The following is a 15236-nucleotide window of genomic DNA, read 5'->3' as shown; positions in this document are numbered from 1 at the left end:
TTGCCTGTCATCAAATACCTCAAAGCGATGTTGCAGCAAAAGGATCAAGAATCAACAACAGCTTCAAAGAATTGGAGAAATCGAGAGATATATAGCCACACCGGCAGCATATCTCTTCTTTCTCGTGTCCAAAAATGCAAGAAGGGCTTTTTCACTTGCCAGAAGCTCGGCTCTGCCCTCGCCGGTCCTGGAAGGATCCTTTTAAAAAGTCCCATATGCTCAGAGACTTTGCGCCTGTTCATTGGGGGAGATGGGAAGCCCAGAACACTTGTTCTTTAGATGTCCCTTTTACGAAGAGGCACGTAGTGAGACCACTGATCCCCTGCTGGTGAGGCTCGCTGACCTCCTGGAAAAGCAAAAATTCAACCTTTTCCTGTTAGGCAAAGATCATAATATGACCCGGATGGTCACCAGATTCTGTGTACAGATCTGTAGGCGCAGACCATCCCCCGACCCAAACTAGTTCGTTAAGAAAATCCCCAAACTTGGTTCCATGGGTGACTCTCTGCTGTAGCTTAAGTTTTAAGTGTCTATACGCTTATCACATTTATAAATTTTAAATTTATGGTTGTACATTGTTTTAATTGTTTGTTTTCCTTCTTTGACTGTACCCCCAAGTGTGTTTTATAAGCTGGTCTCCGACCGTAATAAATTATCTATCTAACAGCTTCAAAATTCTATATATGCAGAGAATTAAAAACAATTTGATATAAAAAGATAATTTCAAAAAGGTTCAAACTGTACAACCTGTTAGAACATACAAACGTAAGAGTAGGCTACTGGATCAGGCCAATGGCCCATCTAGTCTGGCGTCATCTTCCCCTAGTGGCCAAGCAGGTGCCCATTATGGGAAACCTGCAATCAGGATTTGAACACAAGAGCAACTCTCTCCCTGCCTGCAGTTTCCTTTCAGAAGCATTGCTGCCTTTGGAGGTAAAGCCATAGCCATCATGGCTGGGAACCATCGCTAGCTCTCTTCTCCATGTATTTGGGAGAAGAGGATGCTGGCTTAGAGGGCGCACTGGCCTGGTCCGGCAGGCGCTTCTCATGGTCTTCTGTTCTTGTTCTGCCCAGTGCCTCTGCAGAATTCTCGGAAGGCCGTGAGGGCTGCACATCCGGCCCCCTGCAAGAGTGGGGGTGGTGCTCTGGTGCTGCTCATAAGCTCCTTATCCCTCTCCCATGACCAGCTGTTGAATCCATCGCACAAAAAGCAGATTAGTCTTGCAACAGGCGGCAGGAATAATGCAAATTAACCCAATATTTGCAGCTTTGCCGCTTCTGGGAAACACTTGTGCAGCTTGGACGTGCTGTTGATGGTGACAGTGACAAGCACTTTGCACAACTAATTCTGATCGTTGTTTTCATCCTGTTAAAGAGTTTGATTACTTTTTAGCAATTGTATAGGATTCTGGCTTTTTTTTGTTGGTGCTGCTTTGATTTGTGCGAGCCACCCTGCTTACCCATGTGGGGAAAAGGTGTAATATAAGCAAATATAATAATCACCACAGAATTGGACTGTGCTTGATGCAAACTGGGGGAGATGTCTTTGCAGAGAAGCATTGAATGGGGTTGGGGAGAGGACTGAGGGAACATGCAGGGCTGGTGCACTGAGTAGTGGCTTATGCTCAAGGTTTAACGTATCGTGGGGGAGGGCTATAGCTCAGTGGTAGCCCATCCTTGCAGGCATCTCCAGTGAGCTGCTGCCAGCCAGTGTTGACAATACTGAACTATATACAGTGCTATTTTTCTAGTAAAGAGGTCATGGAACGCAATGGCGCCCACAGAAGAGGTGACAGAACTGAGTTCCTGTGAGTTCGGGCTGGGGAAAAAGTCCTGGTTGTATAAAGCAGTTTCCTAGGTTATGCTCACTAAGATTTTAGCATGGCGGCACAGAATTTGCCTGTCCTCCACAGTGAGCATCAGACAGGCACCTGTGGTCCTGATGTTTAGATGCTTGCTTAAAGCCCACCTTTTAACTGGGGCATCCCCTGGAAGAGGGAGGGATCCAGCTATGTTTTCAGCTGATCTACCTGTCAACGATGTACAGTACTTTGTTCTTGTTTCATGAACATAACCCTGCTGTTGTTTGCATGCTGTTCACCACCACAGTATTTTATTTCTTCTTCTTCTTCTTCTTCTTCTTCTTCTTCTTCTTCTTCTTCTTCTTCTTCTTCTTCTTCTGCCAAAGCAAAACAAAACCCTGAAACCACAGGAAACCCTGTGTGCAGGAATTGACTGACTAGTCACTGGTGAGAGACTGGCAGTTTGCCCATAGAACCATAGAATTGGAAGGGACCCCCAGGGCCATCTAGTCCAGCCCTTTTTGCCTGGCATGGGGCTCTAACCCACAACCCTGAGATTGAGAATGTCATGCTCAGAAGGCACTCTCTCCTGTCCTCCAATTCACATGGCTGAACCTGCTGCTCTTTTCTTTTAAAGAAAGAACTCTCGGTGTGTTACCATTTGAGGTGTTCTTGATTTTCAGGGTACCGTGCCTGATTTCAGAAACGGTTTGGTAAATTAATTCTCAAGAGTGATAAACGTGTTAAAGAAAAATGAAATCTCGCGGGGAAGGGTTTTCACTGATGTTGCAAAGGCTGGAGACTGAGGCTGGACCGGCTTAAAAAAAACAACTTTTAATTTTCTTTATTGATTTATTAACAAAAGTGCAAACAGCACAAAAAGAAAAAAGAATAAAAAATCTAAACCCTAAAGCGTCACAGCCTGGAAGGACGAAAGTGCAAAGACAGAGGGCAGCTCCTAAGGGATAATAAAGTATTAACTCATACAGGGATTCACTTTACACATAATGAAGATTGATACAAAATAGTATGAAAATTATTTTCCACCTGTCATTTCCAACATTATTGAGAATATAGGTTCCCCATAGTCTTAAAATGCGGCAGATGATTGCATGTATGGATGACACTGTGCATCAGTTTTTGCATATGGAATACAACCAAACCATATCTATTTAGAAAACGGTCTTTTGAGCCGGGATAGCTTTGCTGTAGACTTGTTGGGACCCAGGAGGGGCTGTAAAGAGTGAGCGGGAATCGCTTCCCAAGTTCCCTGGACTGGGGAGGGAGGAGGGAGAATGGGTGCTCCGGTACCCCCGCCCCCCCCCTTAAGGTAAGCAGGTGCAGAGGAGGACGGGGATCCAAGCTGGAATGTGTAGAAGAGAGATTTGTCTGTTTGGGCGTGGGGGGGTCTCTTTCTGTCCTTTTCTCCTTTGCATAGACAGCCCCGCTTCGCCACCCGCCCAGTCCAGCCAGTGCCTCGGTTCCAGCAGGAGCGTCTCCCCAGCTGGCCAGCAGGGGGCAGGGCGAAGCCTCCCGGCGCGCCTCCTCCGGGCATTGACGTCCTCCCCCTCCCCCTCCCCCTCCCCCCACTTTCCCTTTCCAGCCAGCCCTGCAAAGTCCCACCAAGTCGCGCCGGAGCAGAGCCGCAACCTCTGGGCGACTCCGGCTCGCGGCTGCCGCTCCCTTCGTCGCCCGGCCGCCTCCATGCGCCCCTCACCCGGACCTCTGGGCTGGCGGGTGATGGGCCGCGCCGCTGCCTGCCAGGAGGGGGGCGGCCAGTAGCTGCTGGAGCGGGGGGAGTGGCTGCTGGTGGTGGGAGGGGGGAGGGAGGGAGGGAGGGGGGCTCGACTTTCCAGGCTTCCAGAGGGAGGGGTCGGCCCCGAAGAGGAACTCGATGAGGATTGTGGGGCTCTTCTGGACCAAAGGCTCGCATATGCTGCAGTGTCTCTGTGGAAGGCGCCTGAGTTCCAGCAGTAGTCCAGGTGGGCTGCCGGATCGCGCCCTCCCCATCTCTCCTGTCCCCCCCCCCCGCACTCCTCTGCCCCCTCCCCTCCTCTGGTCGCTTCCCCTGGTGCTCCGGGCGGGGGTGGGACGCGGAGAGGCGCCGCTGGGCCGGGAGGAGACGGATGAACGGCGGCCACTTAGCCAGGAATATTTATAGGACTTGATCCCTGGAAAGGCGCGCGGCAGGCGGGCGGAGCGCGCTCGGCGGCTGTCCGGGCGACCTCCGGGGCTGCTGCTGCTTCGGTGCGCCCACGCGGAGGAAGGGAAGCGGAGGAGCCGGCAGCGCCGCCGCCGCCGGGGGTCGACCTTGACCGGCCAAAAGGGGAAGCTTCGGCCGCTGGGGAGACGGGAGGTCGCTCCTTCCAGGATGGCCGCGGCGCGCTAGGCGCTCTCCAAGGTGCTGAAAGGGCAGCGCCCGGCTCTTCGGGGCGCCGAAAGAACAATGCGAAGTGCGCTCTCCATGGTGCTGAAAGGGTAGTGCTTCGCTCTCCGAGGTGCTGAAAGGGCAGCTCATGGCCCGGGGTATTTACAGGATCATAGGAAGCCGCCTTCTCCCAAATCGGAACCGCTGGCAGCAGCAGAAGATCTGTCCCAGCTCTGGCTGGAGAAGCAACTTGTTGAGGAGAGGCTTTCCTGCCTCATATCCTCACCTGCTTAATAGGAGGAATTCATTTACAACTCTGACATGTTCTTAAGGCTCCCCGCCCCAGAGGTGGGTTCAGGGGGCCCAATTATTCAGGCTCTTTCATGAACTGATTTTGGAAGCCTGCCCCCCCCATCCAGATATATAGCTTTTGTCTATTTGATAAGATTTCTTACTCTAAGCCTTCACAATAAGGTTGCAGGGTAGCGGACAGCAAAGTGAAACAGATGTGTTTTTTCAGTTTTTTTAAAAAACAAGTCAATAACAAATAAGTAAAACAATATTTGACAACTGTCTTCAAATATCTGATGGGCTTTCCCATAGCAGAGAGAGCAGGTTTCCTTTCTGCTGCACCAGAGGGTATGGATCTGAACCAATGGGTTCAAATGACAAGGAAGGCGATTCGAATTCAACACCAGGAAGAACTTTCCGAGGGTTAAAAGCTGTGCAATAGCAGAAAAGACTCCATGGAAAGGTGGTGAGCTCTCCTTCATTGGTGGTTTTTAAACTGAGGTTGGCTTGCCATCTGTCAGGGATACTTTCACTGTGATTCCTGCACTGCAGAGCGTTGGATTAAATGACTCTTGGAAGTCCCCTCAAACTTTAAATTCCACCATTCTATGAATTCCCAAGAAAAGCTGCAAGGATAGAGTTAAGTCAGAGTTAACCAACTCCCATCACCCTGACAACGCTAGCTGAGCCTGATGGGAATTGTAGTGCAGCATCCTTCAGAGGGAACCATGTTAGTCACCTCTGGGTTACAGGAAAGCGAAGAGCTGAGTCTTTTGGTGCTAAGAGAAAGGGACTCTGTGTACTCCCAGAGGCATTCTCTTCTGTATTTCCCCACGCCCCTTAAGGCCGAGCCCTGATATTTTCAAACAAGTTGCAAAGCAAGCAAAAAAACAACAAAAACAAAACAACAAAATGAAATAAAAAGGGGACTCTGGATTCTGCTAAGGTCTTTGAAGGATTCTTTCACATCTGCAAACCTGGAAACGGAGTGAAGTGTAATGTGGATACTGACTTGTGGACCTCACACTGTGGAGTTCATTTTGGGACTCCATCACTCACAGCTCTGTCTGCAAGTGAGAGCCACGAGTTCCTGCCCTGCAGGTGATATATTTGTGCATGTGTGAATGTGACTTCCACATCTGAAAAAAGAACTTGCCCAAACATAATGTACGAGTTGGGCCTGATGGCAACCCAACGTTATTCCGCAAGAGTTTTTCCCTGCAAGCAAATGCCCCAAGTGATGGAAAATAATCATGCTTCCCAGACATTGTGCCCCTTTAATTTTCCCACTTCCTCAGTGACTCTGCAGCAGCCCCTGGCCTTATTTTGGAAGATATATGGCCATAGCCCCAGAGAGGTACAAAATATGTTCTCCCCCCTTGTTGGACTGACCCCTGATAGTGTGCATGTTTTCAGGTTGCACAGCTCTTTTAATCAATAACAAAATGTTGTCTCTTTCCGCCCAATGATTCAAAAGCTTGCACATTCCTTTATATCAGCAAAAGCTAATCTTCTAAAAAAAAAATAATCCCAATAACTTCATTAAATATTTTGCTGCTTTTATTCCTCAATGATAAAACAGTTCCTTAAGAAAACCTACATCCCAATTTAAAGCATTTCCCCACTAGGTTGATAAGGTACTAGGGCCTAGAATCATAGAGGCATCAAACTGTAGAATCATAGAGTCACTGAACCGTAGAATTGGAAGGGACCCCCCGAGTCATCTAGTCCAATGCCCTTCAATGCAGGAATCTCAGCTAAGGCATCCATGACAGATGGCCATTCAAGTTCAGCTTAAAGATCTCCAAGGGAGAGGAGCTCACTCACTACCTTCTGAAGGAGCCCATTTACCTGGGCAGTGCTGCTGTCCCCTCTTCAAACTCCTAAATCAGGGTTAGGGAACATCTGTGGCTTTCCAGATGCTGTCAAACGCCAACTCCCATAACCCCTGACCATTGGCTGCTGTGGCTGGGAGCTGGAGTCCAGCAGCGCTTCTTTACTCATCAGTGAATGGCTGCTGGAGGGTTGGGTCCAGAGAGTAGCAGTGAGGTGTGCACCCTGCCCCCCCCCCCGGCATTTGTGCTGTGTAGTGCCACAGAGCAGACTTTTATTCCCAGTGCTATTCAACATCAATGTTGAAACTGTTGAAAGAAAAGGTAAAGGACCCCTGACCATTAGGTCCAGTCGTGGACGAGTCTGGGGTTGCGGCGCTCATCTCGCTTTAATGGCTGAGGGAGCCGGCGTACAGCTTCCGGGTCATGTGGCCAGCATGACTAAGCCGCTTCTGGCGAACCAGAGCAGTGCACGGAAACGCCGTTTACCTTCCTGCCGGAGTGGGACCTATTTATCTACTTGCACTTTGACGTGCTTTTGAACTGCTAGGTTGGCAGGAGCTGGGACCGAGCAACAGGGGCTCACCCCGTTGCGGGGATTCGAACCGCCGACCTTCTGATCAGCAAGTCCTAGGCTCTGTGGTTTAACCCACAGAGTTGTGTTGAAACCGTGGCAAGTAGTCAGTAGGAAATTTGGAGCCCAGTATCAGCCCAGTGTCATCGGCCCACTGGTGACACTCGGCTCTCTTTCTCCATAACTTCTGGCTATGCTAGCCCTGGATTGGTGTCTGACTGCATTGTTGGTCTGGATGAGGGCAAAAAAACTGAGGTTGAATCCCTGCAAGAATGAGGTTTTGTGGACGAGAGTTTCCCATGTTCCGGATATAAGCCAGCTACCTGTTCTGGATAGGCTTGCACTTCCTCTGAAGCAGAAGGGCCACAGCCTGGGAGTTTTCCTTGATTCATCTTTGTTGTCTGAGGCTCAGGAATTACAGGCAGGGAAGGTTTCTGTTGCCCTCTGGTGCTGCTTTTTGGCTGCCCATAGAAGCATCTGGTAGACTACCGTGAGAACAGGGTGATGGACTAGATGGGCCCTTGACCTGGTGCAGCTCCTGAGCTCTTCAGATGTTCTTATGTGGTGTAAGTCCGCATCCTGGGGGTCTCCATATATGTTGGACTTCAACTCCCATCAGCCCCTGCCAGCTCAGAGCATGGTGGGAGGGTATCATCCCCCCCCCCCCCGCCTATGCAAAGATCAAAACAGCCTGGCTATGCGCCTGACATTCTGGACCGGTGTTGAAAGTCTATACTTGCCCAAATGGACCAAATAATTGTTCCATTTACGCTTCTAGCCTTTGAATGCTGCTATTGGGTTTTTTGTTTTTGTTTTGGCTTGTTTGTTTTTGCAGCAGCAAAGATTTATTTTTATAAATGTGGAGCACTTTAAAATGTATTTTCTTGTTTTCCCAACTAGGTGTTTTGTCTGTGAAGGAGGAGGAAGTGGGAAAGGAGGTGGTATACTTAGCAACCTATCTGTCTTTCTGGCATGCAGAGGTCTTTCTAAACATTTGGCTTCTAATCAGAAAGCTATTGGTCATCTTATCTGCATGCAGAGAATGAAAATTTAAAACTTTTGCTGTTAGTTTCCTTTTGTTGTTAATTGTTTTATTGATGCCTAACTAAATGCAACAAGGTTTTTACTTCAGCTGGCCCCCTACCAAGCCACTTTTCACACAATTAGAATGGTAGAGTTGAAAGGGAACCCAAGGCTCATCTAGTCCAGCCCCCTAAAATGCAGGAATTTGCTATGTTAAAGAAAAAGAAAGAGGCATAATAATATGAAGTGAACTAGTTGCACAGCAATCCGAATCTGGACGTAAGCAACACAATGGGACTAACTTTGAAGTAAACATGTGTAGGCTGGATTTCCATTGTTAATATAGGAATATGCAAGCTTTCAGTTTGCACAGAGTTCTCTCTCAGCTGTGCACTGCACTCTGTGAAATATGAAGGCTTTTAATAAATGGCTTCCAAAAGCTGCTGCAGTAACAATCTGGGTCATAGAGGAGCTCATATCCAATGCACTCGTTTTCAGGAAAGCTCTCAAATGTTTCATTTATTTCAGCAGGAAATGCAGCTTCATTTGTCTCTGCCCATTTCATGGGGACTGTTCCTAATGTTGGGCTTTTTTTCATCTTTGCCTTATACTTCGTTCATTGAGGGCATGTCTGTCTCTTCAGGAGGAGTCCAGCACAGACTCTTCCCTGCTTTGGTGCACATCAGAACTACCTACAGAAGCTGTTGTTTCTCTTCACCGCTGACTGCTTTTCTGTGGTGATTTGGGCAGGGCATTCAACCTCTTGGGTGACATTCCCACTTGTAAAGGGAAGGATGAGCATGCTCAGAGATTAAGGCTGCTGTCCTATATGCACATTTAAATGGGAGCAATCCCCATTGACTTCAGTAGGACCGACTGCCAAGTGGCAGCCTATAGGATTGCCCTGACACATGAGTGGTGGTTACAGAATTATTCTTATGTTGCTTAAAAAGCTCATTCCCCCTGACCCAACTGTGTTTATCAGTTCCTGGGAGATAGAGGAATCCAGAATGTTCAGGAAATTTGGGAACTGATATAATTCAGCCTTCCCCAACTGGAGTCCCTGAGATATTTTGGACTACATCTCCCATCAGCCACAGCCAGCACACCAGGGGTGGATGGGAGTTGTAGTCCAAGACACCTGGAGGACTGGAGAAGGCTGATAGAACCGGCATTTGTCCTATCTTGGGGCCACCACATGAGGCCCCCAATGGGAACGAAATCTCTGTGTTATAATAATGAATGCTTGATTAAGTGGAATTTTAGCAAAGGTGATGGTTTGACTAATTATGCTACCTTCAGAATCCACCTAAAAGTTAATGCTGCTTCCTGAAAAATGTGATGGGGTGCCTGTGGATTTTAATCCATGTCCTCCCAGTTCTGATATTATTTTATGTTCTTTAACTCCACAATGGTCGGTTAGACTAAATGATAATGACTTTCCCCAGGGGTTTCATTTCAGAATTGTTTTGTGGAGTTCCTAAGTGAACTCCTCTTTCTTTCTTTCTTTCTTTCTTTCTTTCTTTCTTTCTTTCTTTCTTTCTTTCTTTCTTTCTTCATGGTATTGCACTGAGTTTTTATTGTCTCCTGACTGCAGAGTTCCCTTAGGCTTCTCACCTTTCCTGAAATGGAGATTTCTGTGATGGCAGGTGGCAGTGGTTTGCCCTCTTCCTTGGGAGTCCTTCTCCTGAGGCTGAGAGTGAGGCTCCTCTATATATTTAAAGGAAGCTCAGGATCTATTATGGGATGCGGGTGGTGCTGTGGGTAAAACCTCAGCGCCTAGGACTTGCCGATCGCATGGTCGGCAGTTCGAATCCCCGTGGCGGGGTGCGCTCCTGTCATTTGGTCCCAGCGCCTACCAACCTAGCAGTTCGAAAACACCCCCGGGTGCAAGTAGATAAATAGGGACCGCTTTATAGCAGGAAGGTAAACGGCGTTTCCGTGTGCTGCGCTGGCTCACCAGATGCAGCTTGTCACGCTGGCCACATGACCTGGAAGTGTCTGTGGACAGCGTTGGCTCCCAGCCTATAGAGTGAGATGAGTGCACAACCCTAGAGTCTGGCAAGACTGGCCCCTACGGGCAGGGGTACCTTTACCTTTACCAGGATCTATTTAAATAAGCATGTGTGTATGAGTAACCCATATGCTGCTGTCTTCACAGGCACTAATCTGTAGGTAAATTGCAAGTGTACTCCAGCATTCATGGAAAGATGGCTGTTAGCTTCAGATCACATCCCATGAATAAATATTACTAGAGCAGCTTTGTGTAAAGGTGGCACTGCTCTGAACTTTTAGACTACAGCACCGGTCATTGCTGACCATTGACTGAGCTGCTGATGGGATTTGTGGTCTAAAATATCTGAAGGGTATCAGGTTGGGGAAAACATCTGTGAAAGCCTGATTGCAAAATCTTTCCTTCCTTCCTTCCTTCCTTCCTTCCTTCCTTCCTTCCTTCCTTCCTTCCCTCCTTCCTTCCTTCCTTCCTTCCTTCCTTCCTTCCTTCCTTCCTTCCTTCCTAACCCAGCCAGATGTGTGGAGTATAGTTGTTTATTTGTTTGTTTGTTTGCTAACCTTCTGCCATGCTCATATGTGACTGAAAAGTAGAAGGCTTCATAAAGAGCAAGTGTTTGCAGGATTGGACCAGTCCACATGAGTAAAGGCCAGATGTGACACCTGGCCACAATGGCTCTGCTCTGCCTCTGAATGCCTGTTGCTGGAAACCACAGGAGGGGAGAGAGTTGCTCTTGTGTTCGAATCCTGCTTGCAGGCTTTCCTTTTGGGCGCTGTGGTTGGCCCCTGTGAGAAGAGGATGCTGTTTCAGCAGTGACCCATTTCCATGTGGGTTCCTCTGAGTTAGTGGGTAAAAAGAACCCCCTTTACAGTTTACAAAGTCACTGTTCAAGTCTCCTAACAGCAGCTTGGAAGGGGTGGTTTGCGTGTGTTTTTGGAGCACCGTAGCTTGGAGGAGTCGCTGGCTTGGCAACAGATGCCTTGTTTTCTTTCGCAAAGGGGTTTTTGTCCCCGGAGGGACGAATCCTCCTCTGTCGCAAGCAGACTCCTCCTTGGTTTTCCACAGCAAGAAACCTGCACCGAAGGAACGTATGCTTGGAGAGGCGCTCTGGGAGTTCCCTCTTGGCCTGGGGGCTGGCGGCTCATTAAGGAGCCGAGGTGCCCTGACTTGAGACAGAAGCTGCATCATTAGGTGCCATCGCTGACGCAGACTTGGTGCCGGGCTCGGTCCGCGTTGATCTCCTGCTGGCACACCAGGGGGACCATAGAAGTGATTCAGACTGTGTATACATTATACATTGAAAGCAGATTTCTCCGCCCCTCAAAGAATCATGGGGACTGTAGTTTGTTAAGTGTCCTGGGAATTGTAGCTCTGTGAGGGGTAAACTGTAGTTCCCAGGATTCTTCATGGCGTGTGTGTGTGCTTTAAATGGGGTGTGTAAAGGTAAAGGGACCCCTGACCATTAGGTCCAGTTGCAGACGACTTTGGGGTTGCAGTGCTCATCTTGCTTTACTGGCCAAGGGAGCCGGCGCACAGCTTCTGGGTCATGTGGCCAGCATGACTGAGCTGCTTCTAGCGAACCAGAGCAGCGCACGGAAACGCCGTTTACCTTCCCGCCGGAGCGGTACCTATTTATCTACTTGCACTTGGATGTGCTTTCGAACTGCTAGGTTGGCAGGAGCAGGGACTGAGCAATGGGAGCTCACCCCATTGCGGGGATTTGAACCGCCAACCTTCTGATCAGCAAGTCCTAGGCTCTGTGGTTTAGACCACAGCGCCACTCACGTCCCACAAATGGGGTGCGTACCCAGCCTTAATCTTCATGGCTGGGAGCAGGGGGCAGAGGAGAAGGGTCAGCTTTTCCCAGGAGACTTGCAGTTCCTCTAAGCCAGTGATGGCCAAACTTGGCACCTCCAGCTGTTTTGGGACTACAGTTCCCATCATCCCTGACCACTGGTCCTGTCAGCTAGGGATGATGGGAGTTGTAGTCCCAAAACAGCTGGAGGGCTAAGTTTGGCCATCACTGCTCTAAGCTGACCTTGACTAGGAACATGGAGGGCAGGGAACACTGGCCATGCTTGAGGGGTGTTAGTCTTGCCCAGGGGTCAGCAACCTTTTTCAGCCGTGGGCCGGTCCACCATCCCTCAGACCATGTGGGGGGCCGGACTCTATTTCTTTTGGGGGGGGGGGGTGAACGAATTACTATGCCTCACAAATAACCCAGAGATGCATTTTAAATAAAAGCACACATTCTACTCATGTAAAAACATGCTGATCCCCAGACCGTCCGTGGGCCGGATTTAAGAGGCGATTGGGCCACATCCGGCCCCTGGGCCTTAGTTTGCCTACCCCTGGTCTTGCCCCTTTCACTCTTTTTGCCACTCCCCCCCTTTTCTCTCACCCCCTTATCTTTCTCTCTTAGGTATCCCCCCCCTCTCTCTCCCCTTTATTGTCTCTCCTCCTGCCACCCCCCTCTCTCTGCCAACCCCTTGTCTCTTCCGCTCACAGATTCCTCTTGCCAGAGGTCTGAATGAAGGGCTCCACCTCCTCATTCCATTCCTCCATCTGTTTCTGTGCTCTCTCTCTCTCTCTCTCTCTCTCTCTCTCTCCTTTTCTCTCTCTGGGTTCCTCTGCTCACCTGTAAGCAGTCCAGGGGGTGCACAAAGCCTGGGGGGGTCACAGTTTGACCACTCTGGTCCTTCTGGATCCTGCTGCTGGGTTGAAGGAGAGCACCGCTCGAATTTGGGACTGGGCACATTTCCTAGAACATTTGACCATCAAATTGTTCTCTGGAGGATCCAAAGTGCCTGGCTGGGATCACAAAAGCAAACGATCCCTCCTGAGCTTTGGCAGGGAGCAACCTGGGGATCAGCCTTTCCAGCTGTCAGTCTCTGCCAGACTTTGGAATATCCTTCCCACACATGGAAGCTCACCTGATGCCAACTCTTAGATCTTTATGGTACTAGGCAAAGACAAACAAATAAAAAAGAATCCCAGTTCTTTTAATATCTAGGTTAATCTAGCTTTACACCACTCAAAAACTATGCTTTATTGTCCTGCTATTTCCTGCTGTCTTGTGGGATTACTTATTTTATTGCTTTTCTTCCTGGTTAGCTGCCCTGGGAGCAAGAATGCCAAAGGAGGTAGCAAAAATACTTTCCAAATAAATGGGTGAATAAGTAAATAAACTTTGTGCTGGGAAAATACAAAGATGGCGGAGTTTCCCCTGCATCTTTCTTAACCTTGTCACAGTTCTGATGGGAATCGGGAATAGGTTATGATTTGTTGTTGTTAAGTCTTTTAGTCGTGTCCGCCTCTTCGTGACCCCCTGGACCAGAGCACACCAGGCACTCCTGTCTTCTACTGCCTCCCGCAGTTTGGTCAAACTCATGTTGGTAGCTTCCAGAACACTGTCCCACCATCTCGTCCTCTGTCATCCCCTTCTCTTTGTGCCCTCCATCTTTCCCAACATCAGGGTCTTTTCCAGGGAGTCTTCTCTTCTCATGAGGTGGCCAAAGTCTTGGAGCCTCAGCTTCATGATCTGTCCTTCCAGGGAGCACTCAGGGCTGATTTCCTTAAGAAATTATTTTCGCCTACCTCATAGCAATTCATCACAACTTTCTGGTCTTGGCGGTTAGACATTGGAATATGTGTGCTGTGTTGGAGGATTGGCTATGGGCCATCATCTACCCCTCCTCTTGTGGATCCTGCCCGATGCCCTGCTGGTGGCTAGGGCCATGGCACGACCCCCGGTGACATTATGGGGGAGCTTCCAGTTGAATTTGGGGTTTTTTTGTAAATAATTTTTATTAAGTTTCACATATTTATCATGTTGTTGTTTAGTCGTTTGGTCGTGTCCGCCTCTTCATGGCCCCCCTGGACCAGAGCACACCAGGCCCTCCTGTCTTCCACTGCCTCCCATAGTTTGGTCAGACTCATGCTGGTAGCTTCGAGAACACTGTCCCACCATCTCGTCCTCTGTCGTCCCCTTCTCCTTGTGCCGTCCATCTTTCCCAATATCTTGGAGCCTCAGCTTCATGATCTGTCCTTCCAGTGAGGACTCAGGGCTGATTTCCTTCAGAATGGATAGCCACCTTGAAATATCTGGAGGGCTGTCACATGGGAGATGGAGCTAGCTTGTTCTCTGGTGATCCAAAGGGCAGGACCTGAACCACTGGATTCAAAAGGCAGGAAAGGGGATTCCAGCTGAACATTAGGAAGAGCTTTCTGAGGATAAGAGCCATTCAACAGTGAAATGGACTCCCTTGGAAGGTAGTGGGCTCTCCTACCTGGGGGGGGGGGGTTAAGCAGAGGTTGCGTGGCCATCTGCCAGGGTCTCTTTTGGTTAAACTAGAGGATCTCTTCCACCTCTACAATTCTCTGGTTCTGTTGGTGATTGGTTTTGATTTTAGCTTTGCATGTCTGTCCTTGATTGCGTGCGTGCTGTAGTAGCAGAGGACAGCTGGGGCTGGCAGGGTCCCACCTTGGGCTCGATTTCAGTGTGCTAATCCATCCTGTCTGCTGCAGATGGCGTCTCCTCAGCCAACTGTGTCAGCCATGCCTCCTGACCCCGTCTCCCCTCCCCGTCTCAAGGCCCAGCCTCTGGGGCTTCAATCTCCTCCTGACGCTTGTGCAGGATGCCAAGAAGGGCTTGCGCACATACGATTTAACTCTCACCTCCACAGCACTGTTCAACGTACAGAGAGCTTTCGGACCCTTGCTTCTTTGGCGAAGGGTTAAATCTAACCAGAGTTATTCAGGCATTTCTCTGTTGCATTAGGGAGAGGAAGGGAGCTTCACGTGGGCTCCCATTTACAATTTTACAGCTGCTGTTTGCATGACAGGATGCCAGATTACCTAGGATGGAAGGGAGAGCAGGATCTGCTGGTAGGTCTCCATGTGATCTGCAAGAGCAAATCCCAATTGTTTAACAAGAGCAACATCATTATTGATTATCGTTATCATCAATTTCTATTTACCACCTTTCACCCTGACGTTCCACAGAGGGTTACAATTAAATCCTAGCATTTTGATAATATAATAATAATGATAATAATGGTACTGGTAATATTGCTTTTGAATTGTGTTTTGCCTAAGTCTCAAGCCAATTTACAATCACCCAATAAAAGCAACAAACAAGTAGGTTTAAGAACCATACAAATGGACATCCAACCACACTGCAGCTTCTCCTGTGCCTACAAAGGAGGGGGCTGAGGGGTTTCCTGCTTTTCCATGCACTTTCTAGGCATGGGGTCCAAGCAGTTTTGCCTTCCCCCAGAAACCCACTCTTAAGAGCTAAATTGGGACAAATGGCAATCCACTGAAAACCTGATGG

The 15236-nt window shown here is 48.9% G+C and overlaps 1 protein-coding gene across 2 annotated transcripts in view; it reads left to right on the top strand.

The window, feature by feature from the left end:
- FGF12 (fibroblast growth factor 12) overlaps positions 1-15236 on the top strand; it is a 214658-nt gene that overhangs the window by 71667 nt on the left and 127755 nt on the right. The window contains exon 1 of one of the 2 annotated variants that reach the window (XM_083504593.1): positions 3685-3784. The exons of the other annotated variant lie outside the window; for it this stretch is intronic. Coding sequence (XP_083360719.1) covers positions 3697-3784 — 88 coding nt within the window. The 5' untranslated portion in view covers positions 3685-3696. Of the gene's footprint in view, positions 1-3684; positions 3785-15236 lie in introns of those variants that run through there. 2 annotated transcript variants of the gene reach the window in all.

Source organism: Podarcis liolepis, assembly GCF_965112155.1.
Source record: "Podarcis liolepis genome assembly, chromosome: 5".
NCBI lineage: Eukaryota > Metazoa > Chordata > Lepidosauria > Squamata > Lacertidae > Podarcis > Podarcis liolepis.
The sequence above is the reverse complement of the archived record's forward strand: the minus strand, read 5'-3'. Positions and strand labels throughout refer to the sequence as shown.